The following is a 19,375-nucleotide window of genomic DNA, read 5'->3' as shown; positions in this document are numbered from 1 at the left end:
TACCACTTTATTTGGGATATGGTACATCAGGGAGCAAGAAGGCTCCATTGCATTGGGACTGATGTGTAGGTCGCCGACATTCTGTCGAAGCCCCTGGGAAAGGTCAAATTTGTGACTTTTCGAGAACGACTAGGAGTCATGGAGAGACTCTCTCCGAAGGGTCCTGTATGATATGGACATTGAGCTTTGGGAGCTTCGGGGGCTTGGGGGTACATCTTGGAGCGATGAGCAACCATAGGGTGAGTGGTTCAATCTTCCCCTAGTGATTTGTTGTGTACAGGGTGAGTGGTTCAGCCTTCCCCTGGGATATCCCTGGTGACATGTAGGCAGGATGAGTGGTTCATCCTTTTCCTATTGAGACATCCTACCCATGCAGTTTGGGACTCATGGGAAGTACCTCTCATCTGGACAATGATTAGGGAAATGAGGATAGGGACCATAGTAGTACCGATGGACACATCGTGTTACTACCGTACTCCCTATGCTAGGATGATATTGATATGGGATCAATTGGAACTGACTTCGGGTCAGTAAGAGTGATATAACTCACTCTCTTTTGGAACTGATTTCAGATCGTTAAGAGTGGTATGACACCCTCTCTTCATTTGAACTGACTTCGGGTCAGTAAGAGTGGTATGACACACTCTCTTCATTGGAACTGACTTCGGGTCAATAAGAGTGGTATGAGACACTCTCTTTTATATGGGACTAACTTTGGGTCAGTAGAGGATGGTACGATACATTCTCGATCACTTCTTCTTCATAGTTCAGCAGAGCAGTGCAGGGCATTGATGGCGGAGATAGTACAGTCTGGCAGATGGATTAGCAGATGGAGTTCTCCCTAGTTGAGAGGGAGTGTTAAAATTGGAAACTAGGGCCAAACTCCATGTGGGTCTACTTATTCATGGTAGTTGATATTTTTCTTGGATTCCTCTCGTCGAGAGGTGTAGGATTGATCTAAAGATCATCCAATTCCAAAATGTATTCATGGAGATACGAATTTATTTGTGTTATGGAACAATTCATCAAGGTCGGCCAGCAACCAAATTGCCCCCACATGTGCTCAACGTTTTAGTATAAAAAGAGGTGGCTTGCTAGTCATTTGCTCACACACTCTTCTTGTGATCTCTTCCTCTCCACTTGTCTTTGGGTTTTGGTGGGAGGAGAGATCCTAAGAGACAACGCTGCCCTAATGAAGAGATGCCCTAGATCTGAATGCTGCCATGGGAAAGAAGGATCTACGCAGCCCTAAAAGAAGATGACCTAGCTTCTAACACTGCCCTAATAAACACAGTTAATGGAGGAAGTCTCAACACTGTCTTAGAAGAGAGTTCATGCCCTAAATGCAAACCCTAAGACGCTGCCATACGCTGTCATATAAGGATGCCCTAGACTCTAACACAGTCATGGTGAAGAAGGCTTTAACGCAAAAGAGAAAGGCATCTATATCGTTGGTCTAGAAGAGACCCTAAGCTGTCCTAAACGCAGGTCTAAGAGACCCTATGATGCTGATCTATGAAGACCCTAAATCTGCTATCAACATAGTAATAGGGTACAACAACATGAATGTATTGAAGTGCAACATGAAGGATGCAACATGTGTATGATGGGTGCAACATAGTGCACAATGATGGGTGCAACAGTCATTGGTGCAACATAGTGCACAGTGATGGGTACAACAGTGATTGGTGCAGCATAGTGCACAGTGATGGGTACAACAGTGAACAGGTGCAGCATAGTGCACAGTGACAGTGGTGCAACACAGTGATGCATAATGCAGCATGATGATGAAGAGAAGCATGCTGGGTACAACATGATGAGGTACAACTCAGTGATGGTGCAACATGGTGTAGCACAGTGATGCATAGTGTAGCATGATGATGAAGAGTAACACGCTGGGTACAACATAATGAGGTACAACTCAGTGATGGTGCAACATGGTGCAACGCAGTGATGATGGACATGGTATGATGGTGCAGCATGGTGCAACACAGTGATAGGTACAACAAGGTGATGGAATCACTTGTGTTCGAATTAGCTACCTCATGTGTCATCTTCTTAGAGAAAATCTCTGCTCTTATTATGACAAATCAAAATGTTGACTTTTGATGTATACATACTATCTCTCTCTCTGTTGAACTATTGAAAAACATATAAGAAGAATTGATCAAGGGTTTCCCCACATTGGGGTTTGTCCCTGGCTGGCGCCACATCTTGTGTCCTCTTGTCTTGGCTTGTCTTTTGCGATCTATGTTTATGTTCTATTTGCATTTTACTATCATGCTAAATGTGATTTCTAATCTGGAATTGATATTGAGCTAATATGGAAAATTGAAGTAAATTTGCTATCAGCATAGAACATACCTAAAATTAACATTGTCTTCACGTGAGAAGAAAGAATGGAGGATTGGTTAATCATTTGGCATTCGATGCTCTTTGAGGATGTGTAGGGCATCCAAGATAAGAGTAGGCAAGAGGACCGATATTCTTTAAGAGCTGGGAACCCAAGATAAGAATAGTCCTAGAAGGTCATACTCAGTGAACACTTAGGTGGGTATGTACCTTGAGAGACAATGATAAAGGTGTCTATAAATCATTGGTCTCGCCAACATTGTGCTCTGATCTTATGAGAGATAGAGCTGTTAGTCAAGGCCTTGCTATAAACAATGTTGGTTACTATGATGCTATAACATATGGGTTACCAATCCGATTCTTCTTATGAGAAATTCTTCAGATTGAGAATGACCAAGTACCATTATAAATACCTCCCTAGTTAAGAGGGAGTGTTGAAGAAAGTGTAACTAGGTTCGGTATTTACAAATGTAATTTTGATCTTTGTACTTGTCAAGAAAAAGAAATATTATTTTTGTAAATTATAAGAATGAGTTTCTTGCTCATTCCATAGGTCTAGGAAAGTTAAAGAGTCAAAGACATGTAAAGAGCTCTTCTTGAGCATATGTGTAAGTATATATACTAGTCTAAAAGGCCCTCCAAGACAAGCACAATCCTCCGAGACAAGCTCAAAGAAGTCTACAAGCAAAACGCTGAAAGAAGGCAGTCATGTCGGCCTCACAAATATATTAAATGACACGTCGGCTTAGATGACACAACGATTCAAGATGACATGTCGACTTATTTAGGGAGACGCAACAACTATATATTCCCACAAAAGTTTAGATTTCGGACAAGTTTGCAATCTTGGATGAGTACAGGAAGGAACAAAATTTCGGTGATAAGCTCAGTAATCTCCTCGCTTACTTCACTGCAGTTTCGTTCTAGCAAAAGGGTCACTGTGATATGGCCTCGACATAATTACAGTAGACCTTGGTACAGGAAGAACAAGGCTACAATCTCGGTGAAGGTTACAGTACATGAGATGATGAGATAATGACCTCGACATTCATGATAGAGGAAGGATTTTGGTGTAGTATATATATCCTAGACACAGTCATCGTTATGATTATGACAACAATCACGATAATAACGAAGATGAAGATTTAAAAACAACTATATATATATATATATCTCTAAATGAAGACCTCATTGATAAGATAAGGTTCTCAGTGAAGGTAAAGCATTGGTGCATCAAGGTCTCAATGAAGGTGTAGCATTGATACAGTAGTAAGAAAGATCTCAACGTAGGAGTAGTCATGGTGCAACAATGATCTAGCTGAAGTAGTCATGGTACAACAATGATGATGATGATCTCAACAGTGACTAAGAAAAGGATTGATGTCTTGATCTTGGAGTGGCCTAGCAGGTCAAGGGTCATGGTCTTGGTATTCGTCAATTGGAATCTCTATAAGAAGAATTTTGTGCGGGTTTTCGTCTCCAAGAGGAAGAGGTTTTGGCCCTAGCAAGATGCCAACATCTTGGGTTCTTGTCTCTTTGTTTTGGTAGCTATTTGATGAACTAAAGAAGACACACACTAATGATAATAAGTGAAGATTGATATAAGAAGGAAAAATTGAAAACAACTCACAAATAGTTATCATGCTAAGAAGAATCTAATCAACTCTAGGAGGTTTCTTACTTCGCTTCTTAGGCTTCTTAGAACTGGTAGGTTTTTTTTTGTTTATGATCAAATCCCTTTGAGGGTTATCATCTATGTCAATGACCTGCTTTGCCAGCTCAGGGTTTTCTTTAAGTTTGATATTCAGCTTGAGTTTGTTCAGTGGCCTTGTATGTGGTTGACTTCTATAAATCTCAGCTAAGGTAGGCTCTCTATCAGTTTTTGTCTCCTCTGCTTCAAGTTCAGTAGTTTCAACCTCGGTTTCCTTTGTTGACTTAGTGACCTCAGTCTTTGCAAGAGAAGATACATGGGGAGAGGGAAAGTTTTTCCTTTCTCTAAGTCTTGCACTTCTTCTTGTATAAACCCTTGCCAATTCAGGAACTAAAGGGGGAATAGGTTCTGCTCTTTTCTGGATTCTGGTTTGAATGGACGAAGTCCCCTGTTCTTGGTTTTGGGGTTGTTTAACAATTTTCTTAGTTCCTTTCTTTCTGCCTCTCTTTGGTTTAATAGTCTCTACAAAACCCCCCCAAAAGAGAAAGTGCTCCCATGTTCTATTGATTTTCCTTAAATGATTTTCAATCAACAATTTAATCAAGCCCTTATGATAAATGAAATGAGAGGAAACATCTGGTTTTGCTCTGACCCTTGCAGACATTTGTTTAAGACTCATTAACAAAAAATAAGGGGCATTCATCTTGACCTGACCTACAATGTGAGTGAGGAAGCGGAAATGGTATAAATTAACCATGTTGAAGTGTCCCTCACATGTGAAATATGACTGTGCAATCCTCAGGAGCAAGTGCCACTCGTTTTTTAGCCAAGCTCATTGTATCTCTGAACACCAGGGCCTCTCTTTATATTCATCCTTAAAGAAAAATGGTACATCAATCCCAACCAAAATATGGCTTTTAAACTACCATTCTGTTGAAGAATCTAGGGCAGTTATAGTTAGTGAGATTCTTCTTAGCTTGATAACTATTTGTGAGGTGTTTTTAACTTTTCTTCTTAGCATAGTCTTCACTTGTTATTATTAGAGTGTGTCTTCTTAGTTCATCAAATAGCTACCAAAAATAAAGAGACAAGAACACGAGATGTTGGCATGCTACTAGGGCCAAAACCTCTCCCTCTTGGAGAGGAAAACCCACACAAAATTCTTCTTAGAGTGATTCCAATTGACGAATACCAAGACCACAACCCTTGACTTGCCAGGCCACTCCAAGACCAAGACACCAATCCTCTTCTTGCTGTGAGATCATCATTACTGTTGCAACACTGAAGCCATCTTTACTGCATCACTGAGATTGTCATTATTGCTGCAACACCAAGGCCATTACTTCTTCTTTATCGAGATCTTTGTTAAGATTATGACCTGAGGATCATGACTGAGATCATGATCACCATCATCTAGAACGCTTGTTGATACAGAGTGTAACCTTGTTATATATATGCCGAGTCTCTGACTATGTTTCCTTCATGTATTGAGATCTTCGTTGTTATAGGTATGCTGTGACTGTTTATTACGCTGAGATAGAGTATCACAGTTGAGTCACATCATAACGAATACGCTGTGATCCATAATTAATCCAAGACTGTAATTATGCCGAGAGAGAGACTATATCAGTGATCAAGGTTATGCGTTGACTCAGAAATAATGTCGAGATTGTAATTGCGTTGAAACCGTGATCACAGGAATGCCGAGACAATGTATTCTCTTCCTTCACCGAGACAAAGTATTCACCAAGATCATATGCCAAGATACTATCCTTCGCTGTGCTTACCGAGACTTAGTTACGATGAAGTCATTGAGATTGTCCATCCAAAGAATTAGATACCTTCTGAGATTGCGAGGTCTTTATCATTGAGTAGTCTGAGATCCTGTAACTATACCCACGAAGAATTACAGAGAAAATCCGAGTTATCTCTTCTCACTTTTGCATAGACCCTATTGGGTATATATAGTGGTCTGTCCTGTATGTAAGTCGACTTGTATTCATGAATATATATGTCACCTTAATTGAGCCGACATGACTGTTCTTCAATATACATTTTGAGGCCGACTTAACTGATCTCTTCATCGTTTTGCAGGCAGTCTTCTTCGTGCTTGTCTTTGGAGGATTGTGCTTGTCTTGGAGGGTTGTTCTAGACTTGTATATATTTTACATAGGCTCATGAAGAGCTCCTTACATGTCTTTGACTCTTTGACTTTCCTAGACCTATGGAATGAGCAAGAAACTCATTCTTATAATTTACAAAAATAATATTTCTTTTTCGTGACAAGTACAAAGATCAAAATTACATTTTGTAAATACCGAACCTAGTTACACTTTCTTCAACACATTCTCTGTTCACAGGGAGGTCTGTAGCCTTGACAATCACTTCCTCTGTGAAGGGGAAATGAAAGCCCCCTCCAACAGTAACCCCCTGGCCAACAAATCCTTCAGCGAAAGCCCTGGCAACCCCATCATGGTAACCTGTACATCGGAAGAAATATTCCTCGCATCCAGCCTCTTGAAAACGTTGTTGAACATCTGGATATGCCTCGAGAAGATCAGGTCCTTTGGGTTCCCCTCTGTAATTTTCCGCTCTTTCCCATAAATTCCATCGTAAAAAACACATGCAACAGAGATGCGTGTGGGATTCGATCTCAGGTTCGGGATAACAACTGATTTGCTTCGGGGAAAGGATTAACTGCATAACCTTTAACTCATCGTAACATAATTACACCATTTAGAAATTCTTGAAATAAACACTGACAATCAATCCGTCATACAGAAAAATGATGAATTACCTAACTCATTTACGACAATGATTGCCTTCCAGCAGTGAAAATATCTTAGTGTGAAATTCTGAAAAGACATGTTATCATTTGATTAGCTAGCGCTCGTGATCGGTTACCCACTCCTCTGGTGACGTGTGCCGTGTCAACGCTTTTGATATTGACATTTAAAAATTTAAAAATTCAGAAGAGCACTGATATTCTAGCTATCAGAGTTTATTCTACACATTTAATAATTGTCGTTGATACTTTAGTTGTCAGCGCATTTTATTTTACAAATCTACAAGAGGGTGATGCTACTCCATTTGTCAACGCAATTTATTTTACATTTTACTATTGGCGCCAATAATCCCACTGTCAGCGCCTTCAATTTTTTTTCTTTTTGAATAATAAAAAATTACATCGCTGAATCTAAACCTATGAAGCAAAACTGAGATAACAGGATCAACCCTTGATACGGCTTGTGGCCAAGGAGAAAGAGGCTTCTGGCCTTGTGACTAGGGCTAGAGAGCAATCTTGATGGATCAACGATAACCCGAAACCCAAATAAAGATTAAAACCCCTTCCCAAATGACAAATAGGCTTGCAAAACAACCATAGTTAGCTTGATAATCTTTCAATGGATCAATATTTTTGCAATGGCTATTTCTCAATGAAAAAGATCAATATCAAACCCTTGCACAAAATTTCATTAGATTTGCAACGAGAAGATTAGTCTTTATGATCAATTGCAATGAGTTTGTGCAAGTTCTTATGCCTGCGACTAGGCTATTTTAGCCTTTTAAACTCGTGGCCGGACCTAACTTCCCTCAAAATCCTTGCAGTTGCCCTAGATAGGCTTGCAATAAGACTTTTGACCTTCAAAAGGCTTGAGATGAGCGTGCAAACAAGGGTCAAATCTAGTGAGAAAATGATAAGAGTAGTCACAAAAAATTTGTTTGCAAACACTTTGAATGATAAACCCTTGAAAACACTTACTTGCAATAGGAACTAGCCCTTGTAGGGCTTGTGGCCTCCAAGTTTGATAAAGTGTTGAGCAAATGAGGCTTGGATAAGGTGGATCTAGGCCTTAAGAGGCTAGATCTCTTGGCCCTCTCCAACTTCTTAGACTGCTTCCTCAAATGTGAAATGGTGCCCAAACCCTAGCTGCCAGGTTAGGTGAGGGCTTAAGCCTTCAAAACTTCAATCTTGTCCTTTGATCTTGAAGAGTAGCACTTGCATAGTGACAAAGAACCTAGCCGTCCTCCTAGATTTACAAGGAAAATCAAAATAAAAGAAACAAAACCCTAACTAGCTATAATTACAAAGAAACATAATTGCAAGGATTAGTAAAAATTATTTACAAATTTGTTTAGAACATTGACAATAAAATTCAAGGTCTATTTAGCAGATCTATCTTAATTGCTAGACAACACCTTTTACATCAAGATATACATAGACGTCCCATTAGAAGGGGAATTTTACAATAGACACATGACCTCTAGATATAACCAATTTTTGCGACACAAGATATATGATCTAGTATGATAAAAATACATAGACTTGATAACACTAGGACTCACGTAAGACCTTACCATCGAGCCCCACTCTAGCTTTGGCGTGTGTGTGGGAGAAAAACTCTACCAATTATTTGGGTTCAGACACATGAATAATTGGCGGAGGGTACAAAACTCCCTAGAGTGAAACTCTTAGCAAGGAATCTTAGGCTACCTAGATGTTTTTACATGCCAAGGGGTTGAGCTCTCTACGAAAGTAATTGTCGAATTGATTAAGCAACATCATAGGAACAGAATAGACATTTCACATACTAAGGGTTTCCTCCAAAAGAGCTACATCTCCTCATTTACTATCAATGCCATGAACAAGCCTCCATACAAATAAGCAAAATATAATACCATGGAGAAAAGTATCAGCACCATCATCAAGCAAGCTAATTCAAGGCATAAAGATAACGATCAACACCATATCATGGCACTTAGGAGCATGTAACCATCATCCATCCTAGCATAAAGTAAAATCATGAGTAGAAAGAAAATATGTGCCAGGTAATCCATCAGACAAACCTATGAAACACACCAGACAAACCTATGAAACAATGTGTAGCATCCATGCACCATCTCAAGCAAACTTAGAAGCATCATCCATGATGACCATCCATAGGTTTCATGAAGATCATGCTTGATAATCCTCGTACAATATGAGGGTTAACAGTGCTCTCTGGACCGTACATACATATACAAAACATAGTGGGACTCCTCTCCTAGGGTTTTATTGGGAAGCACTGCTATTAACTCCTGATCAGCGCTCCCACTCCTGCTTTGTTCTAAGCATATGGCAATATATGTTTAGACACCCCTTATCCAAACTTGTGCCCGTGTGGCACATGCTTATCAAGAACATTCACTCACTGGTTTGATGGTGAGAGTCCTGATCATGGTAGATATTATCTGTAAACTGCATGTGTGAATATTAGGTCGTATATTTTTTGTAATGCAGGATAATTGCAATGGCAGATTTGACTCCTATGTTTGGTAAGTTCTCGTACCCTATATCTACTTTTCTTTCGGGCTTTGATATTGACGTAGACAAGATCTTTTGGTTTGGTTATTTAAGTATTGCTACTTTTAATGAGTTTTATCATAAACCTATGTTCTTGATCAATCATCAGACCTATTGTTTACGAATTGCTACTTTTACTAAGATGTGTCATAATTCTATGTTCCTAGAATGTTTGTTTTTAAAGTTCTAATATTTTTTCTGTCCACCTGTATAATATTTTTAATATGTTGCTATGGTATCTGTCCACAATAGAACTGATATAATACCAATGTGGGAAAGATGTATAGGACACATGCCATCTGCATTCCTTAAACTTTAGATGCATGTTGTATTCTTGGGCCAACTTCATTTTCACAACCATGCTTTTGTGTATCTTTGTAAAGATGGGAAATACTCTGTTTTTATAGCTATAGTGCTTTTCAGAGCAAAATTTTAAAAAACGGTTGACATTAATAGCATGTCCCTTTTGAAAATAGCAATAATATTTTCCTTCTGCAGGTTTGAAGAAACATATAAAATCAAATTTAAGGAGACTTGCGCAGTTCTGTACTGCATACACCTCGGAAGTTGTGTCTGTGCTGCTGGATGTGTGCCTATTGAAGGAAGGTAATCTGAAAGACAAGTTTGAGGCAGTGGTCTCAAATACTTTTCCAGAGGACATTGTTGTTGTAAGTGACTTGGAATTCTCCCAATTTAGCAGGGAGGACTGGAAATCGGTCGTTGATGCGGTATGCCTTAAGAAACCAGACATGGTACCTCTAATAATTAAAACTATTGTGGAAAGAATTATTGCTATAGAAGCCAGCGAATTTGAGCAAGGTATTTTTAACTTGTTGATAGTTCATTTTATGGATTTTATTGGTTGACCCTTGGGAAATGGAAGCAGCCTGACATGATCTTTTCTTTCTTAACAGGAAAGCTAGAATCCTTGAAGAATCTAAAGTTACCGTCTGAACCGGGAGCTTTAGTAGGAATTAAACATCCACACACTTGTGACCTTATTTTTTGGGTGACATGGCTTCTCAGGGATCTGGAAATGTTCAGAAAAGCAGCAGGAACAGGAGCATGCAAATCAGTTGAGGAAAATACTTCTTTCTGGTATGGTCCTGTTACTAAGACACTCTTACAGGAGCTTCTTTTGGACTGTCTGCAGAGTCTAGCTTACAGCTCTGCTCTTTCAGAGCTGGTGCTGATCATAGCTAAATTACTTGGAAACAACTCTATTATGCGGACAGTAGAATATCTAGTTAAACTGAGAAAAATTGATCAGGAAAGAAATATCTGTGCAGAAGGCTCTTTGGACCAACATTCTGCACTCAATAATATAGGGCAAGGTTTGATTGATAACAGGACAACTGGTGCAACTAACATCTGCAACATTTTACCATCTGAAGAAGATGATAAATTATTGAATGTCAATAAAGATAGTTCTTTAAGATATGATCATGATAATAGAGTCTCCCAAAAAACAATTGCATGTCAGAGTGCTTCTCTTGAGCAAGCAAAGCAGCAACTTGATTCTCTCAAGAGCATGCACACTAAAAGGATTGATAATGCAGTTTCTGAGAATGGACGGTTGGATGAGGACCTCTCCACCATCGAAGGAGATTGGATTATTACCAAGGATTGGAAACCTTGTGCAATTGGTATGCTGCCATCCATGTCCACATCACATATAGGAGGAGTTTTGCCTGTTCTTGGAAGATCTCAGGATAAGTTAGGAAGTGGCAAGGTTCTTGTAACTGAGGAAGAAAGGCAATGCAAGCGATGCAAGCAGGCTTACCAAGGTACTGATTGCTCATTTCCAACTATAAGTGATGATGCTAGGATGGATAAAAATGGAGAAATAATTCTTAATGAACGTTCTGAACAAGGTTCACGCCCTTCTAAGGTTTCCCAAGGTGATGGTAAGAGTGTATTTGAGGTAAAAGAAGTTATTTCTATCAATGGTGCTGAAAGTTATTCTGCTGCATCTGAACAGAAAAATGTAAAGAAGCTAAGAAAGGAACCACAAAAGGAATGTATGAATGGCAATGGATTCCCACAAGGCTGTGAGTTGGTAAAATCCTACCCTTGTGCTACAATTCAAGCACAGTTACTCATTGATGGAGTTATGAAACCTTGTGATTCTGAGGAATTTAAGGCCATTCAAGCTGCAGTGCACATTTTTGAGAGCTTCCAGCAGTAAACATAAACAATTTTCATCTCTGAAGTTTTGTACACTTACTATGAATTGATTGTATGCATGCATTGATTGTAAGCTTCCCACTTAGGAAGAATCTTGATTTTCTCAATAAATTTCTGAGTTTGCAATTAAAATTTAAGAGGCCACTTTCTTCAAACAGTTTGAATGCTTCTGCTGTAGGTGATATTTTCGTGAATTTGTTTCATTGTGCATTGCTTTAATATTTTTCCCATGCATTAACAGTCTCCAAATAAATTTATGTTTTCAATAAGAAGCTTCTGGAGCTCAATGCAACTGATAATAGTCAAAGGCAGCTATGAGGACATTTCTTAATTAAAATAAAACAGAATATACCATGAGCAGACTTGAGAGATAGAACCTGGAAGTGGAGACAGTCGTTTAAAATGAGCACAAATATCAGTTCCTTAGGGTAATGCTCCAGCACTTGTTAAGGAAATACACGGCCCAGGAAACATGTAGATAAACAACCTGACCTGCAATTAATCAGCTGATATGAGCCACTGAAAATGGTACTGCCACAATCCTATTGTCAATGCAGCTCCAGGTGCAATACAACATGCACATGTAAGAGAATAGGCTGTGTGCAGGCTTGGAAATGACTCCCACAAATAGATTGAAATGGCAGTGGCTTCAAGCTGCAAATTACGTCCTCTAATAATAATACACTCACCTTATATTTTCTGCTCAGAAATTCATTTCATCAACATACACGTTCAGCACTGATTTTGGCAGAGATTATGGCTTCAATGCAGAGTAGCTCGACTTCAGTTAACTCCAGAACTCATCTAGGGAACAGTATAATGATAAGCCTCTTCTTAACAAGGGGATTCGATCCAGAAATCAAGCAGAACTCGACCAGATTCACTTGCAGGGGGTTGGGTTTTCTTCCCTTGTCGAATCTGCCAGTGAACAATTAAGGAACTGTGTCTTTGAAACCAGTCCGCTGAAAAAATATGTCCCGGCCTCTTTGTCACTCATTTCTTCAGCAAATCGAACTCCAACTGGCTGGGAAACTTGAGGCATCTGATGGGTCTTCTTCAACCTGAAAGGGTAAGATAGAAAATGCTGTAATGTTCCTAACTTAAACAAACAGTGATATATAAAGCAAAAACGATTCTCAACACAATTTTTTTTAACAAACAACACATGCTCATAAAAACTCTAGAAGTAGAACCAGCTGAGCCATTTTATTAATCAATGGAGAAAGTACAATAGTATGGATGAATGCACCTGGACAAAATCCAGGTGTGAGACAATGATATCAAGTACTGGAAAATGTCTGTTCTTCTAATGCCCTGCGCTGCCCAAAAACTACACTGCTGGCTAGAAAAGAACTGCAAGAAACTCGACTTCCACTTCTCGGAAAATGCTACAAATTCAGCCCCAAGCTCCTTGACCAAAACCCACAAAAACCCAGAAATGGTTTGGCCCGATTTTGAACTCCCAAAATCAGCTCCCAAAGACACTGTGCAATCCCTAGCAATTCTGCATTGTCTGCTGCAAAGATACGGTTGAAAACCCCACCTCCGGTGCTTAGAAAATTCTGAAACTTTATATCTGGATCCTTGTCAAAAACCCAACACAACCTAGAAATGGTTTGACCGAATTTTGACCTTCCAAATTCAGCCTCCAATGGGCCCTACGCCCTCCAAACTGCTCAAGGAATACGACCTGCAAGGAAACCAACGGAATCCTCTTCCAAGCTCCGAAAATGTAGCAATCACCTCTCCAAATATATCGCTTAACCTCCATGGTGAAGTTTAGCCTCAAAGACCGATACTCTACCCTCCACTTGAGCACCTAGTGTTGCCTTTGTGCTGGCCCAGGTAGTGCGAAAGTCACCCTGCAAGGTAGCACACTCCTCCGGCGCCAAAACTCTCCCAAATGCCTCCTCTTCGGAAAATCTCTCACCCAAACTCCACTGCAAGACATCACAAGCAAAATTAGCCTCCTCTTCACTGCATCCTCTAGTAATACACACCACCTAGAGATGAATGCAATCGTTGGAAATCACAATGAGATCCTCCTCATGAAGAAATGAAGAAAAAACTTCCTAGGGTGGAACTCGAAGTCCCCCGAAGAGAGGGTGAGGTCTTCGCTTGAAGAACTCTTGCTAAACAACAAGTGAATCAGCTAATCAACTCGAGTAACCAAAGAGAAATTCGATATGCCAAAGATGAATGAAATGAGGAGAGCTACCTTCCTTATATAGATTTTGTGGAGCACTTTTCCCTCCAATTTTACCTCCATTGTGGGCCCTCACTTAATCACGTCCATGGAAACTGAACTAGGGAGTGCGTATTTCCCTAGTGTGGGTGGCCCCCATGTGTAATTTAACCACAACAAAATAACTTATCCTAAGTCTTATCTCCTAATAAAAATCGAATGGGCCCCATTATCTCCAAAATTGGCTCCAAAATGCAATAATTAGTCTTGTTCCAAATTAATTTAGGAAGGGACATGACAATCCTCCCCTCCCAAATGTTGCTTGTCCCTAAGCAACTTCAGTGTTGGATGCTCAAGTATGTGCTCGCCTTCCCTAGTAGCATCCTCATTCGGCAAGATCCTCCAATGCACCAAAAATTGCTTGTCCTTAAGCAGTGCCTGAACAAGCGCCCTCTCTCACAGTGGATCCCCACTGTCGCTGCAAACTTCACCAAGGTCCCAAATATGCCATTGGATCGTCCTTGATTGCTGCACTATAGTATAGTGAAGGAGTCCCTCGATACTAGGATCCCAAGCCAACCTGATCAACGTGGAGCACCCCTTGCTCCACTTACTATCCTGTTAGATAGAGGTGTTAGTAGAGCATCCCGATGATGTAAAACTCCGTCCAAATCCTTATGAAGCTGCCCTAACGAATAGTCCACCCCAGACACTCTGATTGTGGGCCCCTGAAGATAAAACTCAATCCCCATGTGAATGAAGCCTCTCATGCATGAGCTCCTCCTGAAATCCTCTTGCTAGCCATCCTGCCATGCTAATGAAGTCTCCCACGCCATTAGTGAATCATAGAAACCCAGTGGAAAACTTGGATGACCCTCTCCTATAGAGACCAACTCACCCCTATGGGTAGCTGAATTGTTAAGTATTGTGATGCTAGGCCCCCCTGCCCAGCATAGCAAGAAACCCATCCTGTTGACCCTGTGACACCTTGGTCATCACTAATTTTCTAGCACGCTCGTACCATAACCTCCTCTCGCATAACTCTTGGCCACAATCTATGCGATGATCGAGGTTAGGCCTAACCTGCCAAAGTGCCTCAATAGTGCCAATGCCTATCGCCCCATGGCTAACCCCAATCCTGAGCAACAATATGCCTCGTCTTATGGTGAGGGCTTCAGTGATCCCTCATGTGTCTGCCTGTGAATGAATCACTCCGCTTGTTATCCTGACCATGCTCACTGAGGAGTGGAGTATCCCACAAATCCACTGGATCCCTGGATCCCATAACCATACTGAAGGTCCAGAGCCCCAAATCCTCTCTGCCTGTCTGTGCGATATGCTGCTAGCTGTTGGGACCCCTCTATGCCCCGTCTCTGCCTCATGTAGGTATCCAATAGGTAGGCACCGAGCATTAAGAACTCGTGCCGTGAATATCCAACTGCTCTGTGCTACCAAATCACAGAGCAAGATCTGCTATCCTAGCTCTTGATGATGTGCCCAAGTACTGCCGGAAGCCTAGGCATCATCCTGCTAACAAGGACTACTGTCCTTTGTACCTCATGCTCACTTAACGCCTCGAGTTGTCCAGCTGAAAAAACACCATGTAACTCCCTCTCGGTCACCTCCCCAAGTGTGAGCCTAGGGGTGGAACATATGCTACCTCGACAATCACCATGCCGTCCCTAAGCTTGTAACCATCAACTTGTGCACCTACCAAGTGTCTTAACTGGAGAGTCTCCTCTTGGACCATGACACACGATGTCTCATCCAACTGCCTAGGGTGAGTCTCCCATGCCCTGCTAATTGAATGGAGAGTGTCAAAGGGCAATAGCCAAACCCTTTGTGATTGTCAGCAACACTGAAGGATGATGGGTGGGTATGTCCCAAAGAGTATGATTAAGAGTCTGCCAGAATGCTCAAGAGTAATCCTATGGATGATCCCCTCTCTGTCTCGAATCTGTTGATAAACCCCTCAAAGCCCTGTCTCCACTAAACATAGTTTCCCCAAATGCTCAATAGTGTCCTCATTGATCCTAGGTGGCCTGCATCCAATGGTACACGTAATGCCTCTATCCATAAGTCTCGTGGGAGGCAACACTCGAAGTGCCTGCTGCGGCGCATCATCTTCCACTTAATACCACCCAGTATTGCCGCACTCCACGACATGCCACTGTATGTCGCAACCTATCCCGACACACCACTGGATACTCCCGACTACAACTATACCGTCCTGTATCGTCCTGTGTCCCAAATGTGTCATGACACCTATCACTCCCTACATGTACTCAATGCGATGTGAGGCACTCCCACTCCACAATGCAGTCCAACATACTACAACACACCCCCATGTGTCTCCATGTCCATCTGCAAACCACTGCTCCATGCTAGATGCTCCTACCCATCCCTGGATGTGATGGCCTAAAGCTATGTCCATATGCGTCGGCCCGCACCCGACCTGTATCATCACCTCCACCATCGCATCACCATGCTCTTCGATTAGGGGACCTCCCTTCCAAATCCTCCTTGAGGGATCCGAGAAGTGAATCTCCTTATGTGTCAGTAGTAATACCACCACTGCTTTGCTCCTCTGCGTCCTCCATGCCCCACACAAAAGTGAAGAGTCCCCAGCTCCACACAAGGCACTGTCTCGTGGCCTACCAATGCCACCTCCTTCGACAAACTCATCCCAGAGTATGCCGATCACTCCGTGATCTCGTGTATATACGTCATACCAAGACAACCAAAGGAGTCTGCCCATAAACTGGTTGACCACTGGTGCTGACGAAGATTCCCATAGCGAATGTGCACGCTCAACTTCTAGGTCAACTGTGCCATCCAAGTCGTAGTCAATCGGCATACCTGGAAAATGATAGGTAGTCCCTCCCGGATCCCAATGCCAGTTTGGGCTTCTAGTATCCCCAGTGCCTGGAATCTCCTGTTGAGCTTTTCCCAAGTCCACTACTATCTCAATAGCCCACTCCACCGGGTACCAACTCAGAACCTCTCGCCATCCAACCCCAAGAGAGGGATTGAATGTAGGAACTCCCATGCATAGGACAAACCCTCCATCCTGCGAATGTTGCACTCTGCGCCATTCATGTCGCCTCATCTCATGAGCTTGGTTAACACATAAAATATGTCGAGGTGGCTCTGCCTCTCCCTCTCCAAGGTGCAAAGGTAAACTACTGATGCTACAAGCCCCATTTATGTATGTCTGAAGAGGGTTGCTTTGATGCTCTAATGTGCACTCTAGTTGTACCATTGGAGAATCTAAGCGTTCCCCATTGCGAGTGAATTTAGCTGCTGACTCAGCACAGTCGACTCTCATGCCCTCCAGCTCATCGTTTTGCTGTAGAATTGCCTCTCGTACTGTCGTGGCCTTCTCTCTCAATGCTAGAAAGCCATCCTGGAACTGATGAAACTGTCATGGGTATCTATCACCTGTAGACTCGGTCACAACTCTGGACACCTTAGCAACTATCGAAATCTCATCCATGAGTGGCACCTCCTCAATGGATGGCTCTATCCTCTCCACCATGGTGTCAAATGGGGCTATCAAAGAGGTCTCTAAGAATGGTGACTCCTGCACCACCTCGGGTATATCAATGTGCTTCTCACCATCCTATGGGCTCTTAGTATCATGCTCAACCTCCTCCTCAAGCTCTGGATATCTAAAGCTAGGTCTCCACCAACAAAAGCGCCCCCTGTTCCCACCCTCTAACTGTCCCTTTTTTGCCTCCTTTTCAAGAGCTCTGGTGCCTTGATTTTGTCGACTTTCCCCACATGATGTAGATGGCTGCACCCCCATGACCTTCTCACCTCTAGTGTCTGTATTGTAAGGGTGAGGATGGGTCTGGTCTGTCACCCTCCTCAACTGGGCTAATCCCTCATCATCCCAACTAATTCCACCCCAGAATTTCTGCATACTAGATTTCCCTTGAGCCATGGGTTTGTCTCCAGTTTCACCCGTCACTTGACACTCATACCGAAATCTCCCATGCTCTTGTTGGCTACCCACAACTGGGCCAAGATCAAGGTTATGATACCACTGTAATGTTCCTAATTTAAACAAATAGTGATATATAAAGCAAAAACGATTCTCAACAATGAAAATTTTAATAAACAACACATGCTCATGAAAACTCCAGAAGTAGAACCAAATCAACCATTTTATTAATCAGTGGAGCAAGTACAATAGTATGGATGAATGCACCTAGGCTTGCCTCAATGGCAAGCATGACAAAATCCAGGTGATGAGACAATGATATTAAGTACTGGAAAATGCCTGCTCCTCTAATGCTCTGCGTTGCCCAAAAAAACTACACTGCTGGCTGGAAAGGAACTGCAAGAAACTCTACTTTTGCTGCTTGGAAAATGCTACAAATTCAGCCCCAACCTCCTTGATCAAAACCCAGAAAAACCCAGAAATGGTTTGGCCCAATTTTGACCTCCCAAAATCGACCCCCAAAGGCACTGTGCAATCCCCAGCGATGCTGGACTATTTTCTGCAAATATACGACTGAAAACCCCACCTTCGGTGCTCAAAAAATTCTGAAACTTTATATTTGAGATCCTTGTCAAAAACCTAGAATAATCCATAAATGGTTTGGCCAAATTTTGACCTTCCAAATTCGGCCTCCAACAGGCCCTACATCCTCCAAACTGCTCAAGGAATATGGTCTGCAAGGAACACCAACGAAATCCTCCTCCAAGCTCCGAAAATGTAGCAATCACCTCTCCAAATATTTCCCTTAACCTCCACGGTGAAGTTCAGCCTCAAAGACTCATACTCTACCCTCCATGTGAGCACCCAATTTTGCCTTTGCACTGGCCCAGGTAGTGCGAAAGTCACCCTGCAATGTAGCACACTCCTCTAGCTCCAAAACTCTCCCAAATGCCAACAATCCTCTGATGCCTCCTCTCTGGAAAATATCTCACCCAAACTCCACAGTAAGACACCACAAGAAAAATCAGTGTCCTCTCCACTGCATCTTCTAGTAATACACACCACCTAGAGATGAATGCAATCGCTGGAAATCACAATGAGGTCCTCCTCCTAAAGAAACGAAGAAAAACCTTCCTAGGGTGGCACTCGAAGTTCCCCAAAGAAAGGGTGAGCTCTTCACTTGAAGAACTCTTGCTAAACAACAAGTGACTCGGCTAAGTAGCTCGAGCAGTGTTACTTGGGAGCGGGAGCGGGAGCGGAAGCGGGAGCGGGAGCGACCATTTTCAGAAGCTCCCGGTTTGGGAGCGAATCGGGGAGCGATTTTTTAAAAATATATATATTTTTTATATTTTTTAATTTTTGATACATATATGTCAACAAAAACATGTAGAATGATGAAATAGACATAAAAAACATAAAAAAACATAAATTGATCATTGAACCATATCACATCAATCATCTAGAAATTATAATCGTCATCAACCTTAGTAAAATAATAAATTAAAATAACATTCAATTCAATAACATTTATCATCATTGATCACCAAAGTAACAAGTTGTACTTGTAAGCCAAGTTTAACCATTACAAGAAGTAATATCGAAGATATTTCTAAGTCCTAACTTCTAACTGTTAACATGATATGAAATGTTAAAAATTTATAAAATGAAACATGAATAATGAGATGAAATGAAACAACTTTAGTCTTTCAC

The 19,375-nt window shown here is 41.6% G+C and overlaps 1 protein-coding gene across 7 annotated transcripts in view; it reads left to right on the top strand.

The window, feature by feature from the left end:
- LOC149192069 (las1-like family protein) overlaps window positions 1-11,671 on the top strand; it is a 251,744-nt gene extending 240,073 nt beyond the window's left edge. For all 7 annotated transcript variants that reach the window (XM_089404471.1, XM_089404470.1, XM_089404467.1 and 4 more), the window contains 2 exons: window positions 9,846-10,166; window positions 10,262-11,671. In XM_089404471.1, the coding sequence (XP_089260597.1) occupies window positions 9,846-10,166; window positions 10,262-11,535 (1,595 nt within the window). In that variant the 3' untranslated portion in view covers window positions 11,536-11,671. The remainder of the gene's footprint in view (window positions 1-9,845; window positions 10,167-10,261) is intronic.
- Window positions 11,672-19,375: the final 7,704 nt, after the last annotated feature.

The sequence above is a fragment of the Pinus tabuliformis genome, chromosome 2_2 (assembly GCF_031772625.1).
Source record: "Pinus tabuliformis cultivar Carrire ecotype Pingquan chromosome 2_2, CPIR1, whole genome shotgun sequence".
Classification (NCBI taxonomy): Eukaryota; Viridiplantae; Streptophyta; class Pinopsida; order Pinales; family Pinaceae; genus Pinus; species Pinus tabuliformis.
The sequence above is the reverse complement of the archived record's forward strand: the minus strand, read 5'-3'. Positions and strand labels throughout refer to the sequence as shown.